The 21,657-nt window shown below is 39.4% G+C and overlaps 1 protein-coding gene across 1 annotated transcript in view; it reads right to left on the bottom strand.

Annotated features, from left to right (window-relative positions):
• Window positions 1-9,528: 9,528 nt before the first annotated feature.
• The window catches only part of LOC309958144 (membrane cofactor protein-like), a 54,573-nt gene continuing 42,444 nt past the window's right edge, over window positions 9,529-21,657 (bottom strand). The window contains exons 10-13 of the mRNA XM_082833791.1: window positions 19,813-19,863; window positions 18,306-18,341; window positions 17,748-17,808; window positions 9,529-11,856 (exon numbers count right to left, since the gene is read on the bottom strand). Coding sequence (XP_082689917.1) covers window positions 11,787-11,856; window positions 17,748-17,808; window positions 18,306-18,341; window positions 19,813-19,863 — 218 coding nt within the window. The 3' untranslated portion in view covers window positions 9,529-11,786. The remainder of the gene's footprint in view (window positions 11,857-17,747; window positions 17,809-18,305; window positions 18,342-19,812; window positions 19,864-21,657) is intronic.

The raw sequence follows: 21,657 nt of genomic DNA, 5'->3' as shown, positions 1-21,657 counted from the left end.
CCCCTCCGGGTCCCCACACTTCTGCTGCACACTGTCTGTGCTTCTCTGTCTTAAGTGTCCTGCCTGACCCCTCCATACATTTGAATGTGCAGTGACCAGTCTGCACCAGCCCCTCTGTTTTCGGATGAACATTCCGAGGCCTATTCCAGGAAAGTGCAGGCCCCAGTTCTCAGAGCCTGGCCGAGCAGGAATTAAAGCCACTGTGTTCTGATTCACTGTATGGTGACCTTTCCTCCACCCTCGGGTCCCTGCCCAGGCAGAGGAGTTTCGTAGGCACGAGGGGGTGGAAAAACCTCCAACTAGAATGTGGGCACAGACTGGACTGGGGCGGCGTTGTGGCCCCCAAACCCTCTTCCTGTGCTGTGGCACCTCCCAGGGCTGACATACCCACTCCTCAGGGGCTGATTCTCCTTCCCGACAGCCCTCTAAGCCCTTCTCCACTGGTCAGCTTGCGTGGGGCCGCTAGGCTGAGGTGGGAGGATCCAGCGTCCCGCCTTTGATGACACAGCCCTTAGCAGGCTGGGGTTTTACCAGGCTGCCTTCTTCCAGATCAAGGAGGCCCTCGGGTTGGGTGCCAGGGAGAGCAAGCTGCTCCCAGCCGCATGAAATCACCTGGCTACTTGCAACTAGGGGACAAAATCAGCATCTGGTTTCAGGTAAGTGTGTCATTCATTGCTCGGCCGGCTTCAAGAGAGAAGCCTGGTTCTGTTGGGAGGTCTGAGACCTCAGCAGACCCTTTTATCTGGTGGGATTGGAAGGGTGAAAGGTTTGGATACTAAGATGACTTTTATCCCCTCTACTCTTAGAGTGTTTACAGCAGTGCATTGCTAATGATTTCTTGTCTCTTCTTCCAGAGAACTGAGAGTGTTTTAGAACTCGAGAGTTGGAGCCCAAACTCAGGTTCATATCCCTTAGTTCCCTCGGTGACAGTTGCTCCTCTGCTATGTGCATCCCCTCCTCTGCACTCAGAGCTGACGCTTCCTGGGTAGCAGGAGAGACATGGATTAATCACCCTCACGACTAGATGACCTGAGTGTGTTCTGAAGGACAGGAGCATGATGGTGTGAGAGGGGAGCTTAACCCAAAGCCAGGCTAGACTGGGGAGCTTTCCTGCGGACGGGGTGGCCCAGCTGAGACCTGAAGGAGGACTTACTTGGCGGGGAGGGCAGTGACTGACGGTTGGTAGTTATGAGAGAGTAGATGCAGATTGTTCCAGAAAGAAGGAATAGCCTATGCAGAGGCCTTCTGATGGAGAAAGAGGCAGTCTGGATCACCGAAGGACTCCTGTGACGACACCTTAGGAACGGGTTTGTGGAGAGTGGCAGTTGGAAGTTACGAGGAAGACGAGTTTGGCTGAAGTACAGAGCAGCAAAGCTGAGAATTAGCGAGTGTAGGTCTCCAAACCTCACGTTTTATAGGGTTCGTATTCTACGGGAATGACTATCATTAACGCTCAGTCGTGACCTTAAAGCCTTAGATACACCCCCCGCCCCCCCCCCCGCACACCGGCCTCCCCTCCGCTGTTGACTGCAGGTGTCCTTACTTAGAGCCCTGGCAGGCAGTACTGATCCCCAGCCCTGGCTCTCCCACCTGTGGCCGAGGCCACGCAGAGCCCCACCGGCTGCAGAGCCTAGTGCTGCCTGCTGTCAGGATCGCTCAGGCGTCCAGCACAGGTACTGCGGGGCAGTTCATCCCCAGCGTCTTCCCCTCCCACAGCCCTGCAGTGGAGACCACAGAGGCACCAGGGTGCTGGAGAACAAAGCAAGTATCGAAGCACCGGCTCCTTGCAGAACCAGGCGTGCTCTCATCTCCACCCAAGTTTAACATGTACAGTCAGTAATACCCCCCCTTCTATGCAGAAATATTGCCTAGGACTACCCTCACCCTCAATCTTCCTCATAATTAAGTTCAAGAACAGAATGAGACGGTAGTCCAGCTACAGAACAGGAGGCAGTGGGCAGAAGAGTAGGAGCACAGACTTTGGAGTCAGAGCTGGAATCGACACCATTCACTAGTCATGGGACTGTGGACAAGTTTTTGAACCACACTGAGGATCAGTTTCTTCTCCTGCAAAAAAGGGAATACTACCTACTCCGCAAGACTGTTGTGAGAATTCAAGAGCACAGCTTGGTGTTCAAATTTTATTTCCTTCTCTTCCCGAGAGCAGCACATGATGTTATGTCCAGGAGGCATAAAAAATCAAAGGGTTTATCTAGAGTCCTGAAGAATTGGTAGGGAACCGGAGAGATACAGATTCTTCTTTCTCTTGGTTATGGTATCAGAGGAAATACAGACATATTTTCTTAGCTTCAAACAACCAAAAAAGATGGTGCAATTAGGAGATGGGAAATCTAATTTGAACACCATTTGCAAACCTAATTTTCAGGCAGAATTTGAAAGCAACACAAAACAAAACTCCATTCTTTTATTAGAGGATTATCTACTTAGTACAATTATAAGACACTAATCTTTTCGTGTCACAGTAGAGAATAAATAAGATTGGCAATTAACGGGGTCATATTTGAATGTCCTGACCACTCACCTGTGGCTGGGAAGGAGGAGCCCATGATCTACGTGACTAGGACACATGGAAGAGTTGCCCTGGCTCAGGTGAAACCCACCTTTGTGTAGTGTCTAGAGCCTCACAGGCAGAAAGGGTGCTTGTTTCCTGATGACGTGAGATAATATCGGAAAATGCTTTTCACACTGTGAAATAGTTTACAAAGCAGGGCAATACTAATGTAAATATTAACCCAGTTTAGTAACAGCTTTGGCTATTTTATTTCGTCATGTATATAATAATATGTAGGGACTGGTTATGGAATTAAATAACAGAATTCATGAGTTTTGTATTGCGATTGTCTGTGTAAATTATCAGCTTTGACTTTCATGTTCTTTGAGCATCACTTTGTAACTCTTCTCTGTGCCTTTCTAATGGATCCATATATCATGTCCCGTCAAAAGTGGAACTGCAAGAAGACACCTCTGCTCGGGGCAGAGGCTGGGTCTTCCGATCGCATCTCCCTTCTTTCTTCAGTGAGATCCTCTTCTTCTGGAAGCTGGTTTCACATGGTGGCTTAGATTTTTCCATCTTTGTATCTAGCACCATTTGAAATCAGTGTTTTAGGAGTAAGAATTGCAGCACAGCAGAAGGCCAACCGCAGAGGAGCTGCTGCTCGTGGGATCAGCTTCCCTCCTTCTGCCACCTGAGCCGGTTCAAGAAAGGAAGAACTTGAGAACCAAAGTACACTCTTGAGTGTGTTGGGTTGTGGAGGGGGACAGTGCAGGGATGGGGTTGTGTTCAATAGAAACTCAGAGGCTTGAGCAGAGCCAGAGGTTGTGATTGTCTTTCTGTTGACAGGGAGCGGCAACCCCTAGCAGTAGCCTGTTGGTAAGGCCTTTGAGCACATGCTTGGGCAACGCTGGGTTGGGTACTTGATTGCAATAGGCAAGGGGAGGGGTGTGTCCCAGAAGGACTATCTCCTCACATCAGCACTGTCCACCTGCTCCTAGATGCCGTGAAACATTCAGCTGCAGTTGCCGAGCGGCTGAAATCAGACTTGTCACCTGCACTGTCAAGGTGCCGGACCCCACCGAGCACCACTGGACCCATCTCTTACACAGGCTGACCGATTTCTCCTGGTGTTCAGAGTCTGTTTTTGTCTAGCACCATTTGAAATCGGTTATGATGTAGGGGGAAAAGCAGCAGCCTCGAGGCCTCATGCCAAGTCTGGTCAGCAACAGCCTGGGGCTTCCTGGAAGATGGATGCGCAGAGAGAGGGGGAGGAAGGTTATGCTTTTTCCTGCTAACTTCTTTAACTATATCTACAATACTTTATGCACGGGTAATAGATCAGTTAATGGATTTTTAGAAGCAAATCACTAAAATTTATCTGATGTCCTCGGTTTGCTGAAATGTGGTAGTGATGTAAACTATAAATTGGTTGCTGTTAAATTATCTTTCTGTCATGCATCCTGACCTTAATAAATGCTTTACTGTATACAATTTATCATGTCTTCGTTTTTCATAGATTATTTTCCATCCCTAATTGTATGATGATGATTAGTGGGGTTCTGAAAAGTTCATTTGCTGTGCAGATCTTACCTATTTCATAAAGAATTTGAAGTCGGTTACAGCAGACAGATATTAAAAATGTAGCCTCTGAAGACAGGAATGAAATTCTATGAGCCAAGAAATAAAGTGAGAAAAAAGATTACAGAAGAGAGACACGTTGCAGACCTGGGCTGAAGGATGCTGCTTGTTGAACGGGAAACTGACCTCGGTTCCCAGGGGGCTGCAGCCCTGGAGCCTCTGCAGTCAGTGTTCCCTCAGAAACATTGGCATACCTGAGCCTGGACTCACATGGCCCGCGGAGGAGCACTGATGAATTCAGCTGCATTATAAGAGTTGCAGGAGTATTGCTACTTTTGGTTCTTAGTTTCTATCAACTCTTGAAGACAGAGTGCACCAGTTCTGTAAAGGTATTCAGCGATGAGCCAGACTTGACTTCACAGGGGATTCTTCAGGTAGGAGGGCTGTGTCCCCGATTGACCATTTTGCACAGGAGATGCAAGGCCAGCCCTGACCTACCTGCAGGACTTTTGTTTCACGCCAGTGGTTCTCCATAAGCGTTGGCATCTCAACCACCTGGGAAGCCTTTCTAAGTCCACCTCCTGCCAGTCTTCCCCCAGCTGGCTGTCCTGCCCAATCGGGTGGAGGTGGGACAGGTGAAGCATCTGTTGGGAAAACTTCCCCGTGAATGGGATGCATCCTTTCACTGCAGCTGCAGTGCTGTTTCAGGCTGTTGACTGGAGAATTCATGTTTTAATCCCCAGGATGTGGTGATGGGAACAGTTAAGACCCTGAATTGTTTTATTCACTTCTTTGCTGAGGTAGCTACAATAGACCTATGGGCATAACAGCTTTGGGTCAGTTGTAACAAACTGAACAACTTTTGATTCACCTACTGTGTCCCTAGTTCCAGCCTAGGTATCCCCAATAAAGCAAGTAACTCATGGATTCTGCCAGCAGGTTGCTGTGATTCCAGTCCCCAATAAGAAAGTGCCAAAAGATGGAGTTTAGCATCAAAGCACAAAAACAATGACTTGAGACATCTTTTCCATAAAAGTACTTCCTGGTGCTCCCATGAATACTTAAATAGTGCTTATGGCTGAGTCATGAGATGCACAATGCACATCCCAAGTAATTAACATGCCCCTCATTTAGGATTATTTTGCTTTATTCATCTGGAGGCTGGCAGGTCTTTACCTAAAGTTGGCATCCCAGGGTGGTCTTTCTTTAGAAATTGCTAAGCAGAATGTTTCTTTTGGAGACATCTTGAGTCTGGTTTTTGAAGCCTTGCTTTCCACCCAGATATAGAAAACGCTTTGTCGGGCATGGAGCTCTCTTCCCTGAGTTTTGCTACACATTTACTGTAAGCGTGTCAGTGGAGAGCGAGTTGGACTGAAGGCACCTCCAGCCTCATGCAAGTTGTACTGGCAAAGAATTCCCACCTGTGGAACCAAGTGCTGGCGAATCTTAATAACTATGAGACAAGTCAAGTCTTTTTCCAGCTTAGGGTAAACAATGTGTTAAATCTCTAACCTGGTAAGTCTTCATGTAAGATGTTGGCTCAGCCCTGCACTTTGAGAAGCTGGTATATAGTTTCATGGAGTTGCCTAGCAGACTGGTGTGTCTGCATCTGAGGGCAGTTTAAGAGTTTTCCTTGAACACGAGGAAAGCTATGTTTTGTGTTTATTCTAATGTGATACTGCTCCACCCACCTTCTGATTGCATTCACCCAAGGAGCCATTAGAATAGTGATTTTCAGATCCCACCCCTATAGGTTCTGGTTATACTGCTGTAGAAATGGGGTCTGGACATGTGTGTTCTGAAAGTTTCCCAGGGGATTCCACTGTGCAGTCAGGGTTGAGAGCGCCTCCTCTGGGTCTTGCTTCTACACAAAATGTGACCTGAGGACTCATGGTGTCGGTGTGTTAGTTTCTGTGGCCACTTTCACAAGTTACAACAAACTTGGTGTCGTAGTCTCTTCGGGCTGCTATAACAAAACACTACAGACAAGGCAGCTTATAAAGAACAGATTTACTTCTCATGGTTTGGAGGCTGGGAAGGCCAAGATCGAGGTGCTGGCAGATTCAGTGCCTGGTGGGAGCCAGCTCTCTGGTTTGTAGACAGTGCCATGTAACTTCCTGGGGCAGGGGGGTGAAGGGATTTGGGGTCTCTTTTTATCAGGACATTAATCTCATTCATGAAGGCTTCATGACCTAATCACTTCCCAGTGGCCCCACCTCCTAGTACGGTCACCTTCGGGTTAGGATTTTAAGGTAGGAATTTTGGTGGGACACAAACATTTACACAATAACTTGTCTAAAACAACACACCTGTATTCTTTTAGGTCTGGAGGTCAGAATCTGAAATGAAGTTATAGGCAGGGCCACACTCCCTCCGGATGCACTGTCAGAGCATCAGTTTCCTTGCCTTTTCCAGCTTCCAGAGCTGCATTCTCTGTCTTGTGGCCCCTTCTTGCATTCTCAAAGCCAGCACCATAGCATGCTGCATCAGTGGTCACATTGCCTTCTGCTGTAGCCAAGGCTTCCTCTGCCTTCTTCTCCTGAGAATTAAATGTGATTACATTTAGGGCCCCACCTGGGGGGGATAATCTCCCCACCCAAAATCTCATCTGCAAAGACCCTTTGCAGACAAAGCCACATTCACAGGTTCCAGGTACTGCTTCCCCCTGGTATCTGAAAGTAGAATGTTCCTATGCAACCTTTCATAAGCAGATTTGGCATAAAGCACTGAAGCAAATGCCTGAGGGCATACCTTGCAAAGGGATGCACAAAATAAATGGAGATAAAGCACAGATACTTCTAGACCTATGGCAGCTTGATGCTGAGATGCTGAGTGTAGTTCCCAGGAAGGAGCGTGGGGGTGCCACTCTCACCTCCTGTGTGGGCTGCCTGTATAACAGCTCGCTGCAAAATAAATGCTGAATGATATTTTCGCTTTTCCCTTTTTTTTTCATAAAAGCAAAAATCCTCTTTGGATTTCTTTTGATTAATGAAAACAGGTACCAATGTAGGTCTTTTGTAAAAGCACTAAGTGGCATAAAGTGGATTTTAAAAAGTAGGGTGATACTTGTATTATGACTCCAGTATCTCTGGAGGCCCTTACACAGCCTCCACAAACCGCAGTATGTGGAACACATACAAATGCAGAACCTGGGGCCCCAGCTGAGGCCTACTGCTTCAAGAATCTGCATTTTAGCAAGATCATCGTGTGATTCACCTGCACACAAAAATTTGAGAAGCGTGGTTGTATGGGATCCTACCCAAGGATTCTCCAATAATTGAGTCCACGTCAGAGACAGATTGAAAGGAATATTTTCCCTTGGGTCCTTTTCAGGTGGCAGTGGGTGATCAGAAGACCAATCATTTTCCTGAACACCATGAAAAGTGCTCATCTAAATGATAGTAGTCTCCAGAATTCTCAATGAAGCCACAAACCCTAAGCACCAGGATGCCAGATGTCCTGATTCTTTCTGCTAGTTCTGCACAAGGCCTGCCATCGTGTCATACGTACGTACCATAGTTGTTTCTAAAAGCTACATAAAGGTGGTGAACGATAGAAACTTAAGTGACTGCCTGGCAAATATGAGTTTTCTTGCGCTGATAAGTCAGGAATCAGGGTGGGTAGCTTTCTCAATGTGATGCATACTTAAGGCAATTTTGGTCACTTTCTGCTGGTATTTAAGCCGGAGGGAAGGAAAAATAGTTACTGACCGCAGACCCCAATATTATGCTCCTCCATATGTAAGCCATAAGGGACAGAGGTTAGCTCTTTTTCAAAAGTTAATTTCCTAGAAGGCAAGCAGAAAAGAGCTAGTTAATTAAAATGAAATTAAAAACGGTTTCTGGAACTCAGCAATGACTAAAATCTCTGAATAATGACAAAGTTTGAAAAACTAAGAAAGGCATGGTCAAATGCCCTAACAGTCCACAGGAGGGCAGCAGTGCTAATACTATAAAGGCACACCACTTCATTCTAGGGTAACCTTTTCTGGATGGATGATCCTGGAAATGATGAAAGCAATGCAGCATGGGAAAAAAATATATATATATGTATACGCTCTCTCAATTTTGCATTGTTTCTGAGAGTCAATAGACTATGTTAAATCCTGCTCTTGAGTACAAATATATAAAATTTTTAATATGCAAAAATATTCATTCTTGGTTACAATATTGTCAGCAATTACTAAGTTTTAGAATACCAGAGTTGCCTATTTTCCTTAAACCTAGAACATTCTTAAACAATTTAAATTCAAATTCCTGCCTACCTCAGCTGTCTTCAGAATTCTTGTAGAGGACTTTTATTGTTAGTCACCTTAAAAGCTCTTCCTGTTTATTTTATGCCAATTTAAAAAATATACTATAGTCTCAAGTTAAAGACAAAATTTGATAAAATACATTCTTTAGTTATAGTCAAACTAATTTTCATCCAGTGTTGATATTAGAAAGATTGCTTTTTTGTTGTTTGTTTTTGTTTTGTTTTTAAACCACAGATAGCCTCTTTTGGTTAGGCAGGCAATAAGACCTTAATTCAAGTTTTAGATATTTTCTGATTTCTTTATAGGCTGAATTACAAAACCATGTAAGTATAAGCATTCACCTTATGTCTTTATAAGTTCATGTGTAGAAGTGGACTCTGAGACTGGAGGACCACTAATGCAGAGGTTCTCACACTTAGCTGCATATGAGAATTACTTGCCCAGGCCACGCCCCAGGTCAATGACATGACAAATTTTGGGGGCGTGGGACCCAGGCATCAGTAAAAGTCTCCAGGGGATTCCAGTGTGCAGCCGTGGTTCAGAAACATGTTATGCTTTCATGGTTGGGACTTGGGTTTTTAATTAGCCACACCCATACATTAAAGTGATGTGGAAGATATGTCTTCTTCCACACACATAGATACAGATACTTGAATGTAGTGAACTCAAGGCCAGGAAATAATGAAGGCTGAGAGCTGGGCAGAATCAGGAAGTACTGCACAGAATGGGCTCTGTGAGCTGGGCCTTGGAAGAGGCCCAGGATCGGGTGGACAGGACCACAGGCGCTTCAGCCAATAGTGAACCAGGAATACAGCAGAGAGCACAGGATAGATGGTCTGGCTTGACTGACAGCAGGTTATCTGAAGTCTTGCAGAAAGAGAAGGCTTGGGAAGAAAAGTTGGGAATTAACTGTAGAAAGCTTTCAAGTATCTTTCATGAAATGGACTTTATGCTGTGGCTAACGGAGGTACGACTGAGCACCTTTGAGCAGGGGAGGCACGTGACCCCTGGGGAGGGGAAAAGCTTGGACAGGCTTAAGTTAAGGCTCTGAGATGGGAGGGGCAGGAGTGGTGATTGTTGGAGGGGAATGCTTACAGAAGGTGGGCCCCATTAGAAGCGTACTCCGATTTGAGATAAAACACACTGGAAATAAATGCATTATCACAAATGAAACTTCTCCATAATGACATTTTATTTTTTTAATAGATCGGAAGGTCCAATTCTCAAAATGCAGTTTTAAGAAAGCTTTAAATTAAAATACACTTTTCCCTCTCTCATTTAAATAAACATTTCTAGAGAAAAATGGTGTCCCCCTATATTTAATTGACAAATTATTTGACAAACAGAACATAATTTATATGTACACACATATTTCAATCTTACATATAAATAAATTAGAAAAACTAATTTTGAAGTGGAAACTATACTGTGAAAGTCAATTTATTTTGGTAAGCATAATAATCCTTGGTTGAAAACACTTCTTTGAGGGTTTTAAAAATATGTACTATAGCCACCCCCTTGCTTCTAAGCAAGTGCTAGATTCTCAAAAATTATGTGGAAGAGGGTACAGCAAAACTTCAACTCTATATTTATCTCAGAATTCCTGAATTTATTCTCCTCAAATTTATCTTCCTAAAGTGCCTCACCAGAGACTACAAAGGGAAGGACCACTTACATGGCCTTACAAACATGTCCTTAGGGAGTAAAACAATATTTACTCCGGTTCACTCTTGATTCTTTATTCATCTATTTCTAAGGCAACGTTTCTTTGGCCCAGTTTGTGCTACTAACTATAAAAGTGTGAAACAAAACATGTAAAAATGTAATTGGAGTTAGAGAGACAGTCCCTCCTCTTTGGCTGCTGGCTTATTTGAAGGAGGCCCTGCCTGGTGTGAGGACAGAGAAGAGGGCTGGGATCTGTCCCACCTGAGCATCAAGAGCTACCTGAGCTCATTCTTCTTTCCATCCCTTTGCATGACCTACAGCAAATCTACAAAGTTAAGTTTGCTTTTCTGAAATATGGGGCTTCATTTTTACTCTGCCCTTTACAGATGAGGTGAGACTCAGATTCTAATGCAACTTGAGGTTATCTGATGAATTTATTCCCTACAAAACTGCCTACATTCAGATGACATGTTTAAAGTAAGACATCTCTTTATTCAGGTGGGGAGAGAAAAACAGAATTTAGAGTGGATTCTAATTCTCTTAAAGAGTGGAATTCTTTTTAAGAAAACTACAAGTCCACAGTATTCACTTTGTCCTGAGCTGGCATTCCTGCTATGGGTGTTAGAAGCCCTCTAACTTTGTACAGAAGCATGCAACTGATGCTGAATTCTTCTTGATTTCTTAGACTGGTTTATTGTTATTAAAAGGGGTGAAGAACAAATGCCAGAAATAAACTTTATAGCATCTTTAAATCACCAAGAGGTTACAAATTTTTTAAAATAGTATTTTAACCTATTAACTGTAAGAGTATTTTCCGGTAATATTCTTAGTTAAGGAAATCAAACTTTTATAATAAACAATATATAATGCATATTTTGGGATTGTTGAAGAATGAATCTTAAGAGTTGGCAGTCATCTTTGAACAGAAAAGATTTCAAAATCACTTTCTTTACAAATGAAATGTAATGCCATTTTGAATTATAGTTCTCTGAGTTTGGAGATTTTATAGAAAAAATATTTCCCCACCTTAACACTAGTCGCGATACTGTGTTAAGTTGCCCTTATAAATACAAGCGTTATTTAAGGAAAAACAAGCAAGATATTCAAACACAAATTCATACACATTTCAAAGAAGCATTAAATGATGGTGACTGTACTTCAGCCACATTAAAATGTTAGCCCTATAGCTTAACAGTTCCATTCCTGACAGTGTAAGAAACTAGCAAATAATTTTTATAGATTTTTTTTCAGTATTGAAATATAACTAACATATAACGCTGCATAAGTTTAAGGTGTACAGCATGATTTGATCATGTATATATTGCAAAATGATTACACGATAAATTTAGTTAACATCCATCACTTCATGTACCTACAAAAAAATTTTTTTCTTCCATGTGATTAGAAGTTTTAAGATCCACTTTCTTATTAGCAACTTGCCAAAATACAATACAGTGTTACTAACTGTAGTCACTACGCTGTACATTACATCCCAGTACGTTTTTATCTTATAATTGGAAGTTTATATTTTCTGACTGCCTTTACTCAACTGCCACCCCCAGCCCACCACCTCTGATGAAGGTAAATCTGATTTCTTTTTCTATAAGCTTGTTTTATTGGATTCCACATATAAGTGAGATCATACAGTACTTGTCTTTCTTTATATGACTTATTCACCCAGCATAATGCCCTCAAGGTCCATCTGTATTGTCTCAAATGGTAGGATTTCCTTCATTTTCATGGCTGAATGATACATGGGTTTGTGGAAACCATTTAGTCCATCTGCTGTGCTGGAGTGGTTGCCTTATCCTGGCAAGCGCTGTATATAGCAATACCTTCTTTCCTACGAAGCAAGGTTAGAAAATAGGGTCAGAGATGAACATAATTAAGTACATAAATTAAATTCCAGAAGCCCATTTAGAACATGGACAATTAAAAAAAAACTATATACTAGTAAGAGTCACTGAACTAGGAATTAAATGATTCTTTTAAAATAATTCCAATGTTCAACCAGTCTCACTCTAGAAACCCTTCTTCTATTGCTGTATTATAGTTTTGATTCCCTCCATGACAAGAAATAGAGCAGTTGCATATACTTAGTAAATATTCCCTTATCTTAATTTAGAGCTAATGGGGAAGACTACAGAGAAACACACATTTTCCTAATATTGCAATTTAAAATCTAACTCTGAGATGAAACCTTTAAACAGCTAATGATTCCAGCAGCGTTCAAGATCAGTGAGGAATGCCTCGTTTACCCCTCACGGTCAAGGAAAATCATGTGTTCTGGTTGGAGAGTCTCCTAAGTAACTAAAACTCACATAACACTTTTTTTTTGGTAACAACAGACATCTTTCTAAACTCTTATTCAAGTCCAGTGTTTTCCAAAGAAATATAATGCAAGTCACACAAGGTAATTTTGAATTTTCTAGAAGCCACATCAAAAAAAGGATAAGCAGGAAAAGTAGTTTTAACATATTTTACTTAACCCAATACCCATGGATGGTACATTCCTTTGCACTAAGTCTTTGAATCTGGTGTGTAGTGTGCACTCAAGTTCACCTTAAGTAGGATGAGCCACTTCTGACGTCCTCGGCAGCCACTCAGGGCTACTGACTCTGGAGCTGGAAAAAGCAGTTCCAGTCCCTGCTTAGGAAACTGACTACAATAGACAGACTACAAGCGAATGGGGACCAGTTGGTTATTTACAGTATGCCTGTACCAGCTAACACTTCGGGGTACCTACCCCATGTAGGAGCTAACGGTGTTAATTCTGGAGACGTTCACATTTCTCTTGTGGGGGAGGCATCACGATGAACCAGCACAATACTTGTTATAAAGCAGTTTCCGCAGGACTATTCTGGAGAGTGATTCAATACCTAGGCCTATCCTGAATCCTCTAAGACCACTATATTTTACTATTTTGTGAGGTCAATACTTTCTTTTTCTGTAGTAGTGAAATGCTTTTCTTTAAGTAGAATTTTAAATAGAAATCCAATATATGAGAAGGATAAATAAGCATTAATATAAAATTTTTCTTTTTTTTTTCAGCAACACCCCTCAGGTTTCGGGATCTTGGTTACCCGACGAGGGACTGAACCCATGCCCCTTGCAATGGAAGCACGGAGTCCTAACTACTGGACCACCAGGGAAGTCCCTGCATTAATATAAACTTAAAGAAACATTAATTTGAAATAACAACAAAGCTATCTGAAGATTAAAATGTGAAAGTGAATTATTGTACTAATTACAGTTATGTCATATTACCTTTAGCATTCATTAAGTTAACTTCAAGTGTTTAGAGACAACTTGAAGCTCACGGCCCATCTGAAAACTACTTTCCTGGTTGGCTTTAGCCTCAAAGGAATCCTAAGAGAACCAAGCAGATACATAGGGCTGGGTAGGCCCACAGTGCCATTCTAGTTGGTATGTTTTGTCTTCCCCTTTGCCCCTGTGATCAAAGTCACCACTTTGCTTTTACTAAGAAATTGCCCTTCGTATTGGCCGTTGTAGAATCTGCTCCCAAACTCATGACTGTAACCTAGGGTAGCGCCTCACATTATAAGTGGTGGGAAACATAACTCCTCTTTTCCTGGCCATGCAGACACACATTCTGGCACAAAAGGAGGAACTTCCAATTCATTTCATTCAGAGACAGAAGGTAGAGGGGGTTAAATGGCTTAAAGCAATGCATTTCATAATTTTCCAAAATCTGAGGGTTTTTTGTTGGTGGTGGTTTCTCTTTTATATGTTAAAAATATCCTGGCCAAGGGAAACAGATAAATGCCTTTAAAGAATTAATATTTACAAGTGGAAATTGAAAATCCTTACAAAATTAAGTGAAATGTATTTTGGTTTCTGTCGAAAAACCAAAATGAACTTAAAATGAACACATTCTGTGATTATTTCCCACTGGGCTAAAAAATTCCCCCAGCTTTGGATTCATAGCTGCTAGAAGGTAGAGGAGCTAGACAGTCTGATCAAAGGACGTGGGGGATGTTACTCTGTTGGCGCCTGTTATCAAAGCAAGAGCCTGTCAATGCACATTATTTTACATTAAAACAGGGAAGGTAGGAGAAAACATCAATAATCTAGCAAAGGGAACAGGAATCCAGGTGTCCTCTTGGATGTCTACTGCCCACTTATCTTAGTTCAGTTTATCAATATCTAAATATTCATTGAATATTTTTCAGAAGAAAGGACATCTCTGAAAAGAAACGCAACAGAAAGCAGATACCTTTTAATGATAAAAGCAAACCTTTCTCTCATCTCTTCTCAGAGAGAAATAAAATTTACTTGTCTGTGGCTTTCACCAGTTAGGTATGTGCTGAACAAAGGAAGGGAACAGGGATGAATAAAATAGTGACGTCAAACCAAAAGGAAGCAAGAGTGGCATAAAAATGGGATCAAATCAATGATGGAGGAGAAGGGAAGTAAAGCTGACAATTAGGTTCATAAATTATGGCTCTCCTGATTCTCACTAGGAACTTGAAACAGGAATTTGGTGCAAGAAGCTACTTTACCTTTGAAGTCTTACAGATCATCCAGCAGATATACAGATTCTAAATTTGTGTGCAATCTGTCTACCTCTGAAACCTCTTAGCCTGAAGTGAATAATGTAAACTCTCTTTCACAGAATAAGATTGTATGAGGAGAAATGGTCCTGGTCTCTAGCACCTTAGATTTTGAGGCAATACACAGAGCATGTATTAATTCCATGTAATACTGTCTCAGAAATCGATTTTATGACATACATTTTCAGATGAACCTTTTGCATCCAGGACAGTTTCTTCCTGTGGCACAATTGTTTTCACCTGAGGGAAGATCTCTGTAAAACTTATTATGACTTCCCATTTTTCTAGGATGGATCTAAATTTTGTAAATATGCTCTCTCAACTGTTACAACATCTTTGTCATTTACTAGTTTTTGTCTAAAATTTTTTAAAGCCTTTGTTCAATGCTCAAGAATTTGAGAACCAGGTAGAAAAATGTTCAAGTTAATTTGACCATTCAAGTTTTTACCCATGTCATTATACTCCCCACCACCTGAACTGGATTCACCATTTATATTATATCCAAAAAAGCTTCAGTAATATTAATTTAAGCAGACAGCTTAAAAATTACAGTTACTGGATCAGTCATTATTAATATAACATTAAAATATTTTAAAACTACAACAAATAATAAATATCCTTAATGGAAAAAAGAAAAAGTACTCAGTCACTGTTACTAAAATACATAAACTATTGCAATAATTCTAATGAACTTAAAAAACTCTCACTTATCCAGTGATGATTTAACCCGAGTAGAGAGAATCATGCATTTATGAAAAAAATATTCACAACAAATAATTGAAAACATTAATGTAAACAAAAGGTATCTGTTTTTTGGAACCACACAGTCAAAACATGCAAGACAGGACTCAAGCAATAGCAAAGGAGAGGGCAAGGGCTGTGGATTCCAAGGCTGGAAAGTTTGGTGGAAGAGTTAGTTAAGAAAGGAGACTGAAAGGGAAAAGGAAGGAGGGTGTAGATGGAGCCCATCAGACCAACTGGGATCCTATTCTATTCTTAGTTGAGAGCTAAGAAACAGGAAACTATAACAGAGCACTTTAACCCTGTGGCCATATGTCATCAAAATTTAATCGTCTTAAAAATGACTACTTATACTATTTTCATGCTTTGGTATAAATATTGTAGCAGGGTAATTGTGTTCCCAAAATATCATAAATACAAGTTTATATCAAATCCATTTTGTATCAAGTTTTAAGAGCAAATTTGTGTTTTTTTGTTTTTGTTTTGGCCACGCCACGAAGCTTGCAGGTTCTTAGTTCCCCATCCAGGGATTGAACTCCAGCCCACGGCAGTGAAAGTGCTGAGTCCTATCCACTGGACTGCCAGGGAACTCCCATTAACAGCAATTCTGGATTATTGTGCCTGGTATCCTGCTTCCAGAGTTATCCCTAGGAATGGAGAAGCAACTGCCTACACTTTACAGTCTTGTAAAGTAGTTTCTAAAGCAACAAAAGCAATTGGGGTGGGGGGAAATATGGACATTAAGCAATGCAAAGGATATAATAAAAATATTTACCTTTTTAAAGGAAAGGCAAACTAAAGCTAGGTATTACTTCACATTCTTTTATAAAAGCATACACATAAATGAGGAGTCTTTAAAAAATCCAATAATCTTAAACAGGTAAAACATTTCCCAATAAGCTTGATGGTGTTTCTTCAAGTTAAAGAGCACAGGCACATCAGTAATGGTCTACACCCTGGTTTCTCAAAGTGTAGTCCAGGCCCAGCAGCATCATCACTTGGGAACGCATTAGAAATGGGATCTCAGATCTCTAATGCTACTGAAACTTTAACCTGGGGGATACGATGCTCAGATAATTGTTTGGCTTTCATTAACTGATAGCTAGAGAGAGTTTTTGGTTGATACTTGTTAGGGAACCTTATTTTGGTGTAGTGATGTTTTAAACAAAGAAGGGGAGTGAGGAGCAGAAAGCTATTTTGTTTTGCTTTCTTGAGAGGTTATTTCTAGATAAACCTTTTAGACTTGTCAAATATTTCACTGATAGTACTTCCTTCTCAGATTGCTGTGTACATGTAATTTTAAAAACATACTGCTGATAATCAAATATGCATACTATGTGTTCTACAAATGTAAGATTTAAGACTCAAATGAAGGCACTGTGGATATTTTTAAAAGATAACCAAGAAATATAAAAAAAGTTTTAGCTCTTTATGAGTGACGAATGTACTTTTATTAGGTAGTCCAAACCCTGTGATTAATATAAAAGGAATATATATCATAAAGCCATGAATACCAATTATTGTTAATTATTAGTTTGATTTCAAAGCTATTTCCAAAGCAATAGGGGGAAAAAAGTCACTAAAAGTCAGAAATATCAAAGCACCTAATCTTGGTCTATGCTCCAGTTTTATTCTAAGTCTTTCATTAGATTTTAAATTATTTCATTAAAATTTAAGATGATGTTTAAAAATTCTATTCTCCTTAGAAGATATGTATTTGTACCTTTTTTTTCAATTTTAAGTCCCCCCCCATTTCATTTTTATAGATAAAAAGACAGAGTTCATGAAGTGCCTTATAAATCTTACCCTCTCAGCAACTTTTAGTTTAACCCCATCAGTTTTACTGCAACCTAGTAAATTAAGAGAACATAAGAGGGAAATCAAATAGTGTTGCTTTAAATTCCCCAGTTTAACTTGTATGAATAACAAATCTAAAAGAAAGCAAAGTGGGTACCTGAATGAGCCATCTATGTAGCTTCTTACTACTACCTAAGTTATACAGACAACTGAAAACTTTCACCATAAAAATTACAGTGACTACAGCTGTCAAAGTCTCCACAGTGAACCATTTTATAATATTTAATCTTGGCCATTAGTCCAATCTAGGAAGTTGGGTACACCTAGGATAGAGAAAGCCCCAAAATGGTCCGTGATTTACTACAGCACTTAAACCTCAAATCCCACAGGAATTTTTCTTACATCATAATTAGCTGAAGCAAGCTGCACAGATTACTCTTGTTGCAATGATATTGAAAGCAGCTGAAAACATTTTTAGTAAAGAAATGTAATTCAGACAACACACTCATGCAGGTGCATTTTTTGAAAAAACAACATGCAATACAGACTACAAACAAAACGTGCACAAAACTATGTCAACTGTGAGAAGGACCAGTAACTTAAAAAACATGCTTCAATTTACCTTTTCTTCTCTTTGTGAAAACAGAAGTAGATGCTGCAGACAACTACTACAACGCCAAAAACTACAAGAAATCAGGAAACAAATGATATTTAACTGTGAAAAATCATTGCCAAGATTCAAAATCTAGCAGAAGAAATAAGTGATGGTCAGATTTCCATGGCCAGAAAATGTTATCTTATTTAAGCACATATACATTTACATTCCATCTGGACTCTTCAGTATCAATCCAATTCTTTGCATTAAACAGTACAGAGTAAGTCAGAGAAGAGTCCTTGATTAATTGAGAAAATTACTCAAAGCATATTTGGGATGCAAACTCATATGAGTAATGATCTTGAAACAACTTGTATTATTTAGGGTTTGTCAGTAACTGGACATGTAGAATACAAAGGAATAGACAATAATACAAGGTAGTGTATTATATAAAAGGTCAGGTTTTTCCTGTTTTACTTAATTTCAAGCTATAAAGCCACAGAAATTGAAAAATCTTTTAAAAAACTATTGCACTTTTCAGAGTAATGTCTTGATTTAATTGGTATCAAAGTTTGGGATACGTACGTGCACCAATGACAATTGCAAAAACGATTCCTGCACCTGAGAAAAAATGAAAACAGTTTGGGAGATAATTAAGTACCTAGGGGTCTCCAGGTAGCAGCTACATTTTAATATGATCAGATCATCTATAACTACAAAGAAAAAATTATCAATCTAGTTTTAGCATGACTGCTAGTGCTTTCAGGTTATTTTGATCACGGAACCCTTCTAATCACATTCCAGGGTTAGGACACACCTTGTGAAACTCCTAACAGGAACCTCACTTTTCACTGTTGTATGCTGTAGCTACCACACCAGGTTGTTTAGTAAAGGTAACTAGGACAATTAGAATTTACTAGAGGAAAATCATTTTAGAAACGTAGCAGCCCACTATAGTTCGTTTAGTTCAACATTCAGTCTTTTGTTACTTATGATTTTGTTGGAAATTTAACATATATTTTTTTCCCTAAGTGGGTCTGTAGAATAAGTCATAGAGTGCTATTAATCTATCATATTGATGTTATTTGCAGAGTCTTCACAAACAATACATCATTGTATCATCACAGCTCCTATTCCCCTTTCCCTCCAGATTAAGACATAGTCCTACAAGGAGATTTGATCTAAGAATGTAAAGGGAACACCAGGGAACATGGATAAAAACTATGCACAGAAACGTAAACATGCATTTTTGACTATCCAGAGAGCAATAAATAATACTACCAAATCTTAATTCTTAGAAATGTTTGTCAGTACCTCTGCTTCTTAACTGCCATTACTTTTGTTATCTATAACTCATAGCATAAAATGTCATGTTCGGCTCTGCTCTTTTTATTTCATAAATATTATCAAGTGTAAGCATCTTGAGATGGCATTGGATTCACTTGACACCGTGGCAAGTTTTCAGAGGGAAAACATAACAAGCCTAAAGTACATTTTATAAATAGACTAACTTTACTAGTCTAAAGTAAAGTAATAGCTATTTTTCTTCATTTCCTTATCAGTAAATCTTTATATTTCATTTAACTGTCACAACTATACTTCATCAAGTTCTTTAACACATATGTGTGAACTATGTGAGCCAACATTAAGTGTGCTACCCCAGCTTGATATAGAAAAACTAACCCAACTAGTAGTATTTCAAGGCTTGTATATACAAGGTACCAGTAGAAAGAAAATTTATCTAAAAATTGCCATTACAAAGTAACACTATCACATGGAAAACAAGCTATGTTTTATATATATTAAACTACATGTAACCATATTATTTAAGAAAGTAAACTTATCATGCTAGGAAGCCTAAATTGGGGAACCTCTTAAAAACTGTATTACCCTCATGTGCCTATACATAGTACCACTTATATTTGTCATGGTATCTTCACCTTTAAAATTACTTAAAATGTACAATTACACATTGAACAATTATCACCAATTTGTGACATGTTGTCTCTTTTCTAACTACAGATAACGGTAATATTTCCATGTTGAAAACTAGGGCCTCATGATGCAGGGTTATTAACAACCAAAATAATACCTAAACTCTCAGCATCTTTAGGTGGTGGTTCATCACTGGGACTGGGATATCCTAGAAAAAAGGAAAAAAATGGAAGTAAATAAAAGAAGAAGAAAAAACAATAAAGCTTAAAGTCCTCTAAATTCATAGGTTTTGATTTTTTGACTTTGTACAAAAACCCTTATAATTTTATTTTCCTTATATAAACTATATTAATGTTTCTCATTAAAAGTAGTATCAAAATATTATAAATTTATATTCAGTATCAAAGCATTCTTCTTCCTGTCCAGTAACATTTCCTGGGACAATATTCTGTGGTACAGCAAACAAATTTATCATTAGTGTATTGTCAGAATTATCCTATGGATTCAATGTGATTATACTTAAAACTAAAATTAAGAAAACAATCCCATTTACAATCAAATCAAAAAGAACAAAATACCAAGAAATAAGTAGGTAAAAGACCTATATTCAGAAAACTATAAGACACTGATGAAAGAAATTGAAGACAACACAGATGGAAAGATATACTGTGCTTGGATTGGAAGAATTAATATTGTTAAAATGACCATACACCTCAAGGTAATCTACAGATCCAATGCAATCCCTATCAAAATACTAGAAAAAAATAATTCTAAAATTTGTATGGAAACAAAAAGACCCCAAATAGCCAAAACAATCTTAAGAAAGAATAACAAAGCTAGAGGTATCACACATCCTGACTTAAAACTATGCTACAAAGCTAAAATAATCAAAACAGTATGGTTCTAGCACAAAAACAGACACATAGAACAATGGAACAGAAGAGAGAGCACAGAAGTAAACCCACTGCTATATGGAAAATTATCTACAACAATGGAGACAAGAAAACATAATGGGGAAGAGACAGCCTCTTCAATAAATGGTGTTGGGAAAATTGTACAGCAACATGAAAAAGAATCAAAATGAACTACTTGCTCATAAAATATACAAAAATAAACTCAAAATGGATTAAAGACTTAAATGTAAGACCTGAAAACATAGAACTTGTAGAAGAAAACATAGCAAATACCTTTTTTTTACTTTAACCTTAGCAATATTTTTTTGGATGTCTCCTCAGGCAAGGGAAACGAAAGTAAAAAACCAAATGGGACTACATCAAGCTAAAAAACTTGCACAGCAAAGAAAACTATCAACAAAATCAAAAGACCACCTATGAATAGAAGAAGATATTTGCAAACAATATATCTGACAAGGGGTTAATATCCAAAATATACAAAGAACACATACAACTCAACATCAAAACAAAACAAAGAACACAATTTAAAATTAGGTAGAAGACCTGAATAGACATTTTTCCAAAGAAGTCATACAGATTGCCAACAGGCACATGAAAGATGCTCAACACCACTACTCATCAGGAAGTACAAATCAAAAGCACAATGATATATCACCTCACACCTGTCAGAATGGCTATCATCAAAAAGACAACAAATAACAAATACCTGTAGGGATGTAGAGAAAAGGGAGCCTCTGTGTACTGTTAGTGGGAATGTAAATTGGTGCAGCCACTATTGAAAACAGTATGGAGATTCCTCAAAAACTTAAAAATGGAACTACCATACAAGCCAACACTGGGTATTTACCCTAAGAAAATGAAAACACTTATTTGAAAAGTATACGCACCCCTATGTTCACTGGAACATTATTTACAATAGCCAAGATATGGAAGCAAACTAAGTGCCCATCCATAGATGAATGTTACTTTGTTAAAGTTTCCTTCTATTACAAATTGGATCCTAAATTGGTTTTAAGCCCTCCTGTACACACGCATTACATCTTCTTTATCCATATATATATATATACACACACACACACACACACATT

Source organism: Leucopleurus acutus, assembly GCF_964270905.1.
Source record: "Leucopleurus acutus genome assembly, chromosome: 2".
Lineage (NCBI taxonomy): Eukaryota > Metazoa > Chordata > Mammalia > Artiodactyla > Delphinidae > Leucopleurus > Leucopleurus acutus.
The sequence above is the reverse complement of the archived record's forward strand: the minus strand, read 5'-3'. Positions and strand labels throughout refer to the sequence as shown.